Here is a 15,650-nt window from a genome sequence, read left to right on the forward strand (position 1 = left end):
ACCATTGTGACTATTAAATGAGTGAAAATATCTATGGAACTTGGAGCAAGTATCAAAGCAATTACTCAACAAAAGTTAATATTGTCGTTCAGTGTTTATCCTCAGTATTTGGCACAGCTGTTGGCACAATGGAAGAGGAGCACAAAAAATATTTTTTGAAACAATTACTGATACTTGTCATGAAGGTAAAGATTTCCAGATTTGACAATAAAAATTTTAAAATTCTGAATTGCAAACAAAAAAAAGATAAAGTTTAAGTAAAATTACAAATGTCGATAACTATAGAGTATAGGTTATCATTCCTAATTTTATGCAGAATCTTGACAAATCAAAAACAACGAAAGATGAACACACCTGTAAGACAAAAGCAAAGGATTTCAAGAAAAGCAATTTATAAAACATTCCAAGATGCCAATGGCCAATAAACTTGAATATTTTAAAATACCACTAGTATTCAAAGCACTCCATTTAAAGAAGCCTCGCTTTTCACCTATCAAATTAACAAAGGTATAAAAAGCTAGTAATACCTAGTTTTGAAGAAGGTGAAGAGAAAGTAGCAAGGTTTTTTACCCTGCTAGGACATGACATTGTGGTAATATATGTCAGAAAGCTTATAACTATATATACTTTTATCTCAACAATTCCACTTTTGAGATTATGAAAATATTAAGATTAGGTACAACTATTTAGCTATAAGACATTCAACCATGCATTATTTTAACAGTAAATATTGGAGTCAACTTCAATTTTCAACAGGTTAAGTATGATACAGCCAAAAGAAAATTACACAACCATTTAAAAGGTCATGGAGGGGCGCCTGGGTGGCGCAGTCGGTTAGGCGTCCGACTTCAGCCAGGTCACGATCTCGCGGTCCGTGAGTTCGAGCCCCGCGTCAGGCTCTGGGCTGATGGCTCGGAGCCTGGAGCCTGTTTCCGATTCTGTGTCTCCCTCTCTCTCTGCCCCTCCCCCGTTCATGCTCTGTCTCTCTCTGTCCCAAAAATAAATAAACGTTGAAAAAAAAAAAAAAAAAGGTCATGGAAATATACTTACTGAAAAGAAACTTGTTAGTGATATACAGCAAAGGGCAAAACAACTCAGGTTACAAGAAAGTATGGCCAATTCTTATAATTTTATAGGAATATTGGGATGGAAGACAGAGAGAGAAAGAGATAGAGAAAGGGAGAAAGAGAAGTCTGGGTGGATTTATATCAAAAGAGTTATTGTAAGTCAGTCAGAGAAAGACAAATATATGATTTCACTCAGGTAGAATGTAAGAAACACAACAGATGAACATAGGGGAAAGGAAGGAAAAATGAGAGAAAAACAGAGACAGAGGCAAACCATACGAGACTCTTAAATACAGAGAACAAACAGGGTTGCTGGAGGGAAAGTGGGTGGGGGGGATGGACTAAATGGGTGATGGGCATTAAGGAGGGCACTAGTTGGGATGAACACTGGGTGTCATATGTAAGTAAGGAAATACTGGGTTCTCCTCCTGAAACCAATACTACACTGTATGTTAACTAACTTGAATTTAAATAAATTAATTTTTTAAAAAGAGTTATTATTCCTGAGGATATGCTGCAGAGTTTATCTTTTCCTTTTTTTCCCTTCTTATTTATTTAGGTCTTGATTTTAAGATAAACTGTACATATTACTTTTCAACTTAAATATTTTGGTGCTTCAATAAAACAGAAGACTGAATTTCAAACATTGCGAATAACTAAAGCATTACTAAACGTGGAAACATTTACTTTCACAATTTGTGCAGAGTGACATTCAAGATCAAATATTACCTTGGGATTCAGAGGTGCTGCAGATCTTGTCCTACCACTACCAAAAAGGCACACAGTTGTCCATACTCTATATATTTAAGATGTCTTAGTAATAGAGCAACCAGCTATTTATAATGATGGCCCAAAAGGTACACTTGAGAAATATATATTAAATATATTAGCAGTACTAATAATATTGCTGCTTAAAAATTTCTATTGAAAACTGATAAAATTTCCAAAGCAACATGAACGGAAATATGATAATATGGGTTGTCAGATTAATTTAAATCTATGGTTATTAAATAGTGTTTGTATTAAATAGTGGTTTCTCAGTCCATTGAAGTTTCTTCCCTGCTCTAGAATGAACTTTCTATGAAGAACAAAAAGACGATACATGTAAAAATAAATAAATTTTAATAAGGAGGAAAGCCAGAAGTCTTGTTTAAAAGAACCAGAAAAGGCTGTGAATGATGTGGCAGTTGTATTTTGTTTACCTGAGGAGAAGGCTATGCTCAAGCACGCACTGAATCCAGTGATTGCGATGATGTCATCCAAACTGCTAGCAGCTATTAGTAAGGTTGGAATGCCTTTCTTAATACCATATCCATTTTCTTGCAAAAGTAGCATGGAAGGGACAACAACAGCAGGAGAGACAGCGCCTACTACAAAACTAATAGAAAGACTTTGAAAATCAATTTTAAAACATCATTTTAACAAAAGTGGTTTATATTAAATTTTACAACAAATATATTAGCCTTTACAGATTTACAATAACTTCAAAAGTAAAAATTCTGCTTTTGGGGCAACGTCATTTAATAGTGGTAAAAATTTTTCACACATTTTTTAGTGCTGCCTAGAAGTTTATAGAGATTTCATTCAAGATGTTGGTTTGGGCACAAATTGTCTCTACCTTCATCCCTAAATCCTTTGAGATGAAGATGTAAAAATAATAGGAAAACTCATAACCTAACTAGAAAGAAAAAAAAAAAAAAAGGAGGAGAATCCTCAATGGACAAGGAAATACATATAGCCCAGGAAGATAAAAGACAGTTTAAGATTGAAGAAAGAAATTATAAGCCAAGTGTGTGTGAGTAAACATTGCTACAAAAGATATGGTATACTTGAAAAAATTGTTTTAATGCTTACTTATTTTTGAGACAGAGAGAGAGACAGAGCAGGAGCAAGGGAGGGGCAGAGAGAGAGGGAGACACAGAATCTGAAGCAGGCTCCAGGCTCTGAGCTGTCAGCACAGAGCCCGACACAGGGCTCAAACTCACAAACTGTGAGATCATGACCTGATCCGAAGTTGGATGCTTAACTGACTGAGCCACCCAGGCACCCCGATATGGTATACATCTAAAAATGCTCCAAGCCCAGAAACGGCAGATGCTAGGAGCAGGAGGGATCTCTGAAGAAATCCAACAGGTGATTATTTGGAATGGCACTGTAACAATGGCCAGACAAATGTACTCTCCATCCTACTTCTAATTCTTGAGCAAGTCAATAAAGAACAGAGATGCCTGCCCCAAAGAAGGAACAATGAGTGTGGATGATAACTTGCATGAGGAATGGGAAAACTCCTGCTCAGAACATCTTTGTTGGTATATCCTATTTAGTACTTTACCTCATCTCTGCCACATTAACTTTATAAGGACTGAAATATATACCTTGTGTAGAGATGTTCTTGGTGCCCCAGCAGAAACCGTTTACCAGGCCAGTGCACACATCCCCCAGCTGCTGCTGTTGGCTGCTAACCCCCAACACCTGCAGCTTTCTAGCAGCCTTCCCCTGCTTAGAAGAGCTTACTTGGGGGTGCTAAGGAGGTTTACCTCCCACTCCTTCTTCCAAACAGCTCCTGTCAATTACTGACTGATGTGAGGGTCTGACAGTTTAGTGCCTTTGCCTCTGACTGTACAGTCTTTCCGAATGAGAGAGCCTAGAATTCTCTGAAAACTTATTTGCCTAGTTCAGTTGTTTCTGAACTTTCCCGCACATTTGAATCACCTGGTATATTATTTATCTGTAGCTGCTCAACAAATTATCCCCAAGTTTCATTGCTTAAAACAACAAACACTTATTATCACACTTCTGTGGGTCAGGAATCTGGGTGTGGCTTAGCTGGATGCCTCTGCATCAAGGTCCTCATGAAATGTGTAGAAGATCTGCTTCCAATTTTACTCGCATGGCTGTTGGCAGGCTTTCAATCTTTTGTTATGGGAGCTTCTTAACAGGCCACTCACAGTACGGCAGCTGGTTTCCCCCACGATAAGCAATTAAAAGAGAATGGAAGAGAAAACATGCAAAGTAGAAGCCATGGTCTTCGCATGACCTAATTTTAGAATTGACATCCTATCATTTCCATTGTATTTTGTCCATTAGAAGCAAGTCAGGTAAGTCCAGCCCATATTCAAGAAGAGGGTATTACACAAAGGTGTAAAATGTTAGATAGCAGGGATTACTGGGAATAATCTTAGAAGTTGCCTACTATGTACTTGGGTACTTTTATTTATTTATTTTTTTTTAATTTTTTTTTTCAACGTTTATTTATTTTTGGGACAGAGAGAGACAGAGCATGAACGGGGGAGGGGCAGAGAGAGAGGGAGACACAGAATCAGAAACAGGCTCCAGGCTCTGAGCCATCAGCCCAGAGCCCGACGCGGGGCTCGAACTCACGGACCGCGAGATCGTGACCTGGCTGAAGTCGGACGCTTAACCGACTGCGCCACCCAGGCGCCCCTACTTGGGTACTTTTAGAAACACTGATGCCTGGCTCTCATTTTTTTTTCTTTGTTTATTTTGAGAGAGGTTGCACAGGTGAGCCGGCTGGGGGGCAGAGAGAGGAGAAAGAGAATTCGTGCTGTCTGCACAAGCCTGATGAAATGATTCACGTGGGGCTTGATCCCATGAACTGTGTGATCATGACCTGAGGCAAAATCAAGAAGTGGCAATTAACTGACTGAGCCACCCAGGTGCCCCTGCCTGGATCCCATTCTAAGACATACTGATCTAAGATCAGTCTTTGACCTAGTACTAGGATTAAAAAAATGTTTTTAATTGTGGCAAGAAACACATAAAATTTACCCTCTAAACTATTTTTAAGGCATAGTTCAGTACTGTTAACTATATTCACATTGTTGTATAACGGATCTCCAGAACTTTTTTGTCTTACAAAACTAAAACTTTATATCCATTAAATAACTCCCCTTCCTTTCTCCCTCACCCAAGCCCCCGGCAACCATCATACTACTATCTGTTACCAGGATTTTGACTACTCTAAACAGATCAGTGGAATCATACAGCATTTGTCCTGGCTTATTTATCTCAGCATAATGTCCTCAAGGTTCATCTATGATGTAGAATGTGACAGGATTTCTATCTATATTTTACAGGTAAATAATATTCCATTTTAGGTATATACCACATTTTCTTCATCCATTCATCTGTCAGTGTGGGCTGCTTCCACTTCTTGACTTTGTGAATAATGTTCCAATAAACATGGATGTGGAAATATCTCTAAGATCTTGCTTTCAATTCTTTTGTATATATACCCAAAAGTGGATTACTGGATTAGATGGTAATTCTATTTTTGTTTTTTTTTTTAAGGAACTTCCAACCTGTTTTCCACAGCAACTGCTTGTTTTATATTTCCAACAACAGAGCACAATGGTTCTCATTTTTCCACATCTGTGCCAATCTTTATTTTGTGTTATTTTCTGTTTTTTTTTTTTTTTAAGATTTTAAGTAATCTCTACACCCATTATGGGGTTCGAACTTACATCACCAAGATAAGGGTTGCATGCTCTTCTGACTGAGCCAGCCAGGTGCCCCTATTTTGTTTTTGTTTTTTGATAATGATCATCCTAATAGGTGTGAGCTTATATCTCATTGTGGTTTTGATTTGCATTTCTCTAATGATTACAGATATTGAGTACTTTCATATGCTTGTTGGCTATTTGTATATTTTCTTTGGAGAAATTTCTATTCAAGTCCATTGCCCACTATTAAGTCCATTATTATTGTTGAGTTGTAGGAGTTGTTTATATATTCTGAACATTGACCTTTTCAGATATAGTTTGCAATTATTTTCTCCCATTCCGTGTACTCTTTCCATTTTGTTTCCTTTGCTGTGTTGAAATTCTTAAGTTTCATGCAGTCTCATCTATTTTCATATTTGTTGCCTGTGCTTTTTGTGTCATATTCAGAAATAATTGCCAAATTTAATATCATAAAAGTTTTACATGTGGTTTGCTGAATATAGTATTCTTGATTGGCAGGTTTTTTCTTTCAGCATTTTGAATATATCATCTCATTCTCTTCTGGTATAAAAGGTTTCTGCTGAGAAATCTTATTTTATGGGTGATCTTGCTTTTCTCTTGACACTTTAAGATTCTCTGTCTTTTTTCCCCTTTATGTATTTTTTGACAGCTTGAGTATGTGTCTCAGTGTGGGTTTCTTTAGTCTTATTCTAGTGGAAATTCTTTGAGCTTCTTGAATTTGTATATCTATTTCCTTACTCAAATTTGGAAGTTTTGGCAATTATTTCTTTAAGTAGGTTTTCTGAACATCTCTCTCTCTCTTCTCCTGGAGCTCTCATAATGTGTAGATTAGTCCATTTAATAGTATCCCTTAAATCTCTTAGGATCTCTTCACTTCTCTTTTGCTTTTTGCTTCTCTGACTTGTAATTTCAAGTGACCAATCTTTTAGTTCACAGGCTCTTTCTTCTGCTTGATACAGTGTGATTTTGATCCTCTCTAGTAAAATTTTCAATTTAGTTATGTATTCTACAGCTCCAGAATTTTTATTTTTGTTTGCTTTTTACAGATTCTTCATCTTTGTTGGTATTCTCATTTTGTTTATGCATCATTTACCTGATTTATTTTAGATTTTCTGTGTTCTCTTTTAACTCATTAAGCATCTTTATGATGGTTATTTTGAATTATTTGTTGGGTAATTCATACATTTCCATTTGTTTAGGGTTGATTTCTGGAGTTTCATTTCATTCCTTTGTTGGAGCCATCATTTGGATACTTGAAAAAACAGTCACTTCTTCCTGTCTTTATGAACTGTTTTCACTAGAGAAAGTTCTTCACAAATCAGCTCGGCTAGAGATTCTAGGGGTCTCTCAAACATTTCTGGGATGCATCTTCTCAGGGTTGGGTACATTATTGCCAGCCTTTTTCTGCTCCAGAACACCCCTAATGTCTGTCTGCAGTACTGCAATATCTCAGGAGCTAGAGCAACCCACAGGACTCACCTTTGTTTTCAATGTGCCTCAGTATCCAAAGTGTGCCACTCTTTTTCTGCCAGCACTCTGAGTTAGGTGAGACAGAAACCTGTCCCTTGACTCAAAATGCCAGAATGTAGACACATGTCCCAGCTTCTTTCTTTCCTTCCTGATGGATAAGCCAGGGGTTGGGAGTTTTCTCTTGATTTCCTCTGCTGTGCAGGAGGGGATGAGGTATGGTGGGTAAATACAATGAAATGTCTTAACTACTCCAATGTGTCTCTTCTTGACCTTGCACTTGGACAGGATGGTGCAACCTCTCAAGTGGTTTCTGGAGTTCTCACAAAGGTAATTTGGTTCTTATGTTTTTAAGTCAATAAGTGGGAGAAGAAGAGCCTGGGGCTTCGTATTCTGCTATCTTGCTGACATTACTCTTCTGATTGTTGGGATTTTCAAAAGCTCCCAAGGTGATTTTAATGTACAGCAAAGTTCAGGAACCACTGATTTACCCCATAGTCTATCTGGCTTTCTTCACTCAGAAGTTTCAACTGAGACCTCCCTCAGTACATTACTGCATAAGAATCTTAATCTCAGCCTGAGCTTCTAGACACCTTGCTTGGTAACATTATTGGGCTATTCCCTGCAAGAAGGCAAAAGCCAATAGATAAAGCAATAACAAGTTAATAGGAAGTGTAAAACACAAAAATGAGCCCCCATTAAAGTATTACAAAATATTTGGGGAATCTATCACTTTGAATTGAGGAACCACGTTCATTAAGTGGAAAAAAAAATTATACCTGAGAAAAGAGATATACTAGGAAGAAAGCAACCAAAACATGATGTCAGAATAACTATAAATATCCTCTGAATCATGAAAGTATATTGCATCTATCCATAAAGTTTTGATGATAGTTCCTAGAAATTAACAATATATTCTCCAAATTAAAAAAACATAGGTATAAACATAGCTAAAGAGTGACTTAATAAGCTATAGAACTGTGCAGAGAAAAATTTTCCAGTGTGTACTGCAAAAAGGTAAGCATATAAAAAGTATAAAGAAGGCTTAATAGGTATGGAGGAGGGAGTTACAAAAGGACATAATACAAGAGAACTGAGGAAAGATAAAAGATACAATCAAGACCTGGAAAAAAATAGATACATATTCCTCTGATTGAAACATCACACCAAATATTGAGTAGAACATGTTAAGACTCATCTGATTACATTAAGGGATTGTTGTTAATTTAGTTAGAAAAATGCTGTTAACTTTTAGAAATGCATTCTATAGGATATAGGGGTGAAATACCATTATGCATGTAATTTACTTTAGGATTCCTTAGGGGCTATTAAGTTTAAATTAAGGATATTTGGACGTTTGTTATTTTGTTATTATTCTCTCTACTCTTGTACATATTTGAAAAATTTCACTAAGGAAAAAAGACTTATCTGAGACTGTTCTTTTAAAACTTTAATATGAAAACAAATAACATAAGAATCTCATTAAAATGCAGATTAATTTCAAAAGGCCTGGGATAAGGCCCAGGAGTCTACATTTCTAACAAGCTTTTAGGTGATACTAATGTTGCTGTCCAAGGAATGTACTTTGTATAGCAAGAAGATTTTAATTGGAAAAATTCAGGAAACCAAGCCTCCAAAGGAAAAAAAAAATGATTGGGTTAGATTACCTAGGAAAGAAATTAATAATTAGCTTGATAAAATATTCCTCATGGGCAAAACTAATACAAAGAGATAACACTGATCTCTTTAAAGTACTGAGGGAAAATAATTTTGAATCTAAAATTCAATACTGAGTCACACAGAAGTTATTTTCAGACATTCCAGGATTCAGTTTATCATCCACTGATCAGTTTGAAAAGAACTAGAAGATCAACTCATCAGGAAAAATATTTAGTACAAAATAAAGGGGTTTAAAAAAAATAAAAGAGTATAGGCAGCATAGTGTAGACATTAAGAATAAAGGCTCAAAAAAAAGACTCTTAATAAAAAAGGAGGGTACACCTGAGGTGGCTCAGTTTGGTTGAATGTCTAACTCTTGATTTTGGCTCAGGTCATGATCTCATGGCTCATGGGATCTAGCCTTGCATCAGGCTCTGGCCTGATTGCATGGAGCCTGCTTGGGATTCTCTCTCTCTCTCTCTCTCTCTCTCTCTCTCTCTCTCTCACTCTCTCTTTTTCTGCCCTTCCCCTGCTTATGCTCTCTCTCTCAAAATAAATAAAAATAAACATTTAGAAAAGTTGCTTAAAAAAATAAATTCTCTAGACATAGTAAAAGTTCTGGATCTATCTATTTAGTCATCTGATGTTAGGAAAACCATGTAACATCTCTTTGTCTCAGTTTGTATGCAAAACAAAAAAATGGTAATAATAATAATACCTATTTCCAGGACTATGTGAAGATTAAATTATTAATTATCAAATACTACACAAAGTGCCTGACACATGGCAAGCACTATATAAATGTTTGCTATTATAATTATATTAATTATTATTATTATATTATTATAATTATAATCACAAGACATAATGATGAGCAGTGAAAGTCATTGTTAAATCTATAGAAGTACTGATTGTAAAGAAAACTTATAAATAATCTTAGACGAAAATTCTAGATTATATCAACTGGTGGGGAAATATATGAGGGAGTGGAGAAAACTGAAAACATGCTACAATTTTAAGTATGCTTTTTACAAAATTATAGGTAATCACTAGGAGAATGAGTTTGTAATTTCTAAATATTAAAGGAATAAATGAAAGTGTAACAAAGAAAATGCTGGTAATCCAACAAAAAGTAGGAAAAGTGAAAAAAGAGTAAAACTTACAGGAATGTGTAATATTTTAAAAGGTGAAATAAAAGCAAGGTTAAGTCAAAATTGACCTACAAAGAATCGGTTGGACGGACCTGTTAAGACATAGCTTTTCTGACTGAATTTTAAAAATTTAGTTCTGGGATGCCTGGGTGGCTCAGTCAGTTAGGTGTCCAACTTCAGCTCAGGTCATGATCTCGCAGTTCACAAGTTTGGGTCCTGCATGGGGCTCTGTGCTGACAGCTCAGCCTGGAGCCTGCTTCTGATTCTGTCTCCCTCTCTCTCTGCCCCTCCCCCACTTGTGCTCTGTCTCTCTCTCAAAAATAAAGAAAAACATTTTTAAAAAAATTAAAAAAAAAATAAAAATTTATTTCTGAGTTGTTAGTAAGAAATATACCTAAGACAAATGGTACAAAAAAGTTGAAAATTATAAGTATGATGAATAAATTGAATCAATTTCATAAATGAAAATTTGGTTTACATTAGAAAATTAATCAACATAATTCACTAGAATAGAATTAACAATTCATAGTATTTCAATAGAAGCAAAACAATTATTTGATAAAATTTGACACCCAATTACAATAAAAACTTAGCAAACTAAGAATGTAGGGAAACTTCATTAATCTAATTAAGGGTAGCTACAAAACACTTATGACAAATACAGAATCAAGACAAAGATGTCTACTATCACCACTTCTAATCATCATTATATTGAACAGCCTAATAAATACCATAAAGAAAGAAAAATAAATGGTATACTTATTGGAAAGAAAGAAGTACAACTGTCATTATTCACAGATGACACAGCTGTACATGCAGAAAAACCAAGGCAACCTATAGATAAATTTGAATTGATGAGCACAGCAAGGTTGCTAGAGACAAAAGCAATATGGAAAATAAATAATATTTCTAAATATCAGTAACAAATATTATTAAAAATGTAAAAGTACTATTTATAATTATATCAAAAACCATCAAATGCCTAGGAATAAATCTAATTAAATATATACAGGACCTCTATGTAGGAAATAAAAACACCTTGATTAAGAAAAATCAGGGGTGCCTCAGTGACTCAGTTGGTTGGGCATCTGACTTCAGCTCAGGTCATGATCTCTCAGTTCGTGAGTTTGAGCCCCTGGCCGTGCTCTGTGCTGACAGCTCAGGATGTGGAGCCTGCTTCGAATTCTGTGTCTCCCTCTCTCTCTCTGCCCCTCCCCTGCTCACGCTCCTGAGAAACTTAACAGAAGACCATGCGGGAGGGGAAGGGGAAAAATAAAAAGTTAGAGAGGGAGGGAGGCAAACCATGAGACTCTTAAAAACTGAGAATAAACTGAGGGTTGATGGGGGGTGTGAGGGAGGGGAAAGTGGGTGATAGGCATTGAGGAGGGCACCTGTTGGGATGAGCACTGGGTATTGTATGGAAACCAATTTGACAATAAATTTCATATTAAAAAAATAAACATCAAAAAATTAAAAAGAAAAGTTAGAGAATACCTAAATAAATGGAGGGGAAGACCATGAGCATGAATCGAATAACTCAATATTATAAAGGTATCAGTCATCTCCTAATTGATAGAACAATACAATTTCAATCAGAATTTTTTGGTAAAAATTGACAAACTGGTTCTAAATTTGTATGGAAATATGAAGTGTTATGAATCATAAAAGTGATTTGGAGATCACAAAAGTGAGAGTTTTGTTCTACAAGATATAAAGACTTATTATAAAACCATAGTAATTAACACAGAAGATAGACCATTGGTTAAGAATAGAGAGTCCAGAAACAGAGCCATACTTATCTGGACACATTATTTATGACACAGGTTACACTATAGAGCAATGTGACTGGAAGAAGAGGCTTTTTAAATCCATTGTGCTGGGTCATTTGGATATCCCTAAGTTGACTGCAGACAAGCGGGGAGAAAGAAGAAACCTGACCCTATCTCATACTAGACATAAAAATCAATTTAAGGTAGATTATGGATTTAAATGTGAAAGGTAAAATAGTAAAATTACTAGAAAATAATATACAGAATATCTTTATGACTTTGAATATGGAATGACTTCTTAAACAAAAAGTACTAAGAATGAAGAAAAAGAATGACAGATTGGGCTACATTAAAATGAAGAATTTCTACCATTAAAAGAGAGAATGGGTAGTTGATGAATGAAAAAAAAATATTTGTAACATATTTAACACAGGACTAGTATCAGAATATGTTGAACTCTTACCAATAAATCAGAAAAAAACAACCACCAAAGACCCATTAGAAATATGGGAAATAACAGGTACTCTTCAGCCTTATTAGAAATCAGGGTAATAGAAATAAAAATCCCAATGAGATATCACAACATACCCATATGAATGCTTCAAATAAAAAAGACTGATGATTCCAAATGTTGGCAGGGTTTGGAATAAGAGGAACTCTTACATACTACTGGTAGAAATGTAAATTAGGAATTCTCAAAAAATATCTTGACATAATCCAAAGTTTTAAACATATAGTTACCCCATGAACCTACAATTCAACTCATAGTTAAGCACCTTTAGAAAACCGTGTACCAAGAGTTATTTACAAAAATGTAAGAGCATTAGTAATAATAACCCCAAGTAGGAACAATGCAAATTCCCACTGATAATAGAATGCACAAATAAACTAGTATATTCATACAATGATATACTATACAAAAAAGAAAGTAAACTATGTTCACACACAATAACATGGACGAATCTCAAATATAATGTTGAGTTAAAGAGCAGACACAAAAGAATATATACTATATGGTTTCATTTACATAAAGTACAACTACATGCAAATCAAATTATAGTGTAAGAAATTAGTATAGTGGTTATCTGTGGAGAGGATGGAGAGAAGTGATTAGGAGAGAGCATAAGGACACTTCTGGGGTATTGGCAGTGCTATACTTCTTTACTTGGGTGATGGTTACATGAATATTCACTTTTTAAGTATTCAAGGAACTGTACATTCATGTACTTTACACTTTCTGTATCTGAGTTAGACTTCAATAAAAAGTTTAACAATTCAAGGATGGAGAAATTCATTCCAAATAGGGTACCCACAACAAAGTAGGAAGAGAAATATTAATATCTGACAAAGTAGAATTCAAGATAGATAAGGATTACAATGAGTGAGAAGGATATGCTGAGTGTAGAGATTACTTAAAAATAAAATCTTAAAAAAAAGAATAGCACTAGATGTGCCATTATATAAATGATAAATATATGAAATTAGAAAAGATGGCATACTCAAAAAAATAATGAAAGTAAAGTTCCCTTAATTAAAGGCAAATGACCTTAAATCTAAATAAAAGGTCACACAAGAAACAGAATAACCCATATCTAAATAATTTATAGTAATATTTAAGAAAATTAAAACAGGAAATTCTAAAAACATCCAGCGAGAAAGGTTATCAACAAAAGAATAAGAATTAGTTTGACACCAGACTTTTCTTTTTTTTTTTTTTAATTTTTTTTTTTCAACGTTTATTTATTTTTGGGACAGAGAGAGACAGAGCATGAACGGGGGAGGGGCAGAGAGAGAGGGAGACACAGCATCGGAAACAGGCTCCAGGCTCTGAGCCATCAGCCCAGAGCCCGACGCGGGGCTCGAACTCACGGACCGCGAGATCGTGACCTGGCTGAAGTCGGACACTTAACCGACTGCGCCACCCAGGCGCCCCAACACCAGACTTTTCAATAGCAAGGTTAGATACAAGGAAAAAGCAGAACAGTTTTTTAAAGTTCAAGGAAAATAATTTTGAATATTTACTTATTTATTCATTCATTTATTTATTTAAGATTTTTTTTTTTAACAGTAATCTCTATGCCAAACATGGGGCCTGAACTCATGACACCAAGATCAAGAGTCACATGCTCTGCTAACTAAACTGACCAGCCAGTCCAGATGCCCCCATTTTGGACATTTTAAGATCAGTCCAATAGTCATTCAAATATGAAGGTTTTATAATACTGTGAAATATTCACAAGCATACAAAGCTTCAAAAGATTTGTCACACAAAGACCCACGTTCACAATCATTTTGGTGAAAGTACTCAAATGGGAGGAAAAATGAATCCAGAAGTTGTTGCAACAGAAATACAAATTAAGGATATTCACATATCTTAGTAACTTCTACACTTATCTTTATTTTAAAAGGAAAAAAAAAACTAAGATGAAAGAAAAGAAAATTTATAGTGATTATTTAACTTGCATTAAAATGCTAGGTATCAACATGAAGGGATTTGAGGCAGTCATAGCAAAATAATAACATGATCATAAATAAGGCAAAGATAGGTAGGGGTTGGGGGTAGAAAAAATAGAAATAAGGCAAAGATAGCATAAGAAAATAAGCCACAGTTCAGTTTCACTTATGATCCTAAATAGGAGCAAACTGAATACATCAGTTTATTAAAAGAATAAAAATGCTGACCAAGTCTGTAAATGTATGGATGGTTCTGCATTAAGAAACTCCACCAGTATAATTCATAACGTCAGATTGAAGGGAAAAAAAATGATAGTATTTTTTTTTTTATTAAGAGGCAACCTCTTGACAAGCAAGATTCAGGAAACTTTCCTTAACCTAATAAACCGCATCTACTAACACCCTACAGTAAACATCATATTAATAACAAAGCATTAGAATTCTCATTAAAATTATTTTAAAAATAGAAATATCTATTTTTTTCCGTTACTAATATTCACATTGATGGGATATTCAATTGAACACAGTAAAATAGAGATAACAGTATAAACACTGGTAAAGGAAGTGACAGAAGTTTAATTATTTGAAGACAGGAAGTTTATATAAGAACTAAAAGTACCGATATGAACATTCATCAGGATAGTCATATATAAAATCAACCTTTAAAAATCAGAAGAAAGACATCTGCTTACAGCTCTAAAAGAATATAGGTTCTGCAATTACCCTCCTGCTGAAAGCACCTGGAAAACCAGACAAAAAATTTCAGACACTGAACAACAGACAGTACAGAACTGTTACAAATGAGGGAAACAAATGAATTAAACTTCACCATTGCCCAGGTTTTCTGCTTGGGAACAATTTCAAGGCTATGGTGAAGAGAAACCAAACAAAGCCCAACAAATTTGCTGAGTTGAGGAGAAAAAAGTCTAGGGAAGCCAAGGCAGCTAAAATTTTCAGAGCAGAGTACCTGAGGGAAGGAAAGACATAAAGAAATTTCCAGAAATTGGCATGAAGGGTTCCCTGTCTTTGGTTGAATACTACTGAGAGCAGGCATAGAGTAAAACCCCACAAATGTGGACAAGTACAACTCATAAAGAAAGATTACTGACCATCAGTAAGATGAATAATTTCTAGAGCTCACAGAAGACTGGGAAAACCTTTGGGTTCCCACCAACTAGAGTGGAGATACCTCATCAAACACATAGGGCATTCAGTAGACTCAGAAGGGCCACATCTTAGAAGCCCTACAGTAAGGCTACTCTAGATAATCCCTAAAAGATCTTAAAAACAAGACTTGAAAGCATCAACTAACTCACAAATAATTTAATGCTGCCTTCTAGGACAAAGTCTAACACTCTAAAGAAAAATTACAAAATCCAGATTTCAACAATGTAAAACCTACAAAACCCAGCATCTGATCACTATGAATCAGATGAATAGGTAGGATCACATGAATAGGTAGGATAATGTAACCTACAACAGGGGGAAAAATCAGTTAATACATATAGATCCACAAATGACAGCAACGAGGGAACTGGTAGATTAATATATTGTCACAGTTGTTATAAATATGTTACATATGGAACGTATAAATATGTT

General features: G+C 35.2%; 1 protein-coding gene across 1 annotated transcript in view; it reads right to left on the reverse strand.

Annotated features, from left to right (window-relative positions):
• The window catches only part of SLC9B1 (solute carrier family 9 member B1), a 56,683-nt gene that overhangs the window by 11,587 nt on the left and 29,446 nt on the right, over window positions 1–15,650 (reverse strand). Inside the window, exon 6 of the mRNA XM_047091425.1 lies at window positions 2,270–2,445. Within this exon, the coding sequence (XP_046947381.1) occupies window positions 2,270–2,445 (176 nt within the window). The remainder of the gene's footprint in view (window positions 1–2,269; window positions 2,446–15,650) is intronic.

Source organism: Lynx rufus, unplaced genomic scaffold, assembly GCF_022079265.1.
Source record: "Lynx rufus isolate CCGP_SWC_20201006 ecotype Redwood Valley unplaced genomic scaffold, mLynRuf1.p SCAF_3, whole genome shotgun sequence".
Classification (NCBI taxonomy): Eukaryota; Metazoa; Chordata; class Mammalia; order Carnivora; family Felidae; genus Lynx; species Lynx rufus.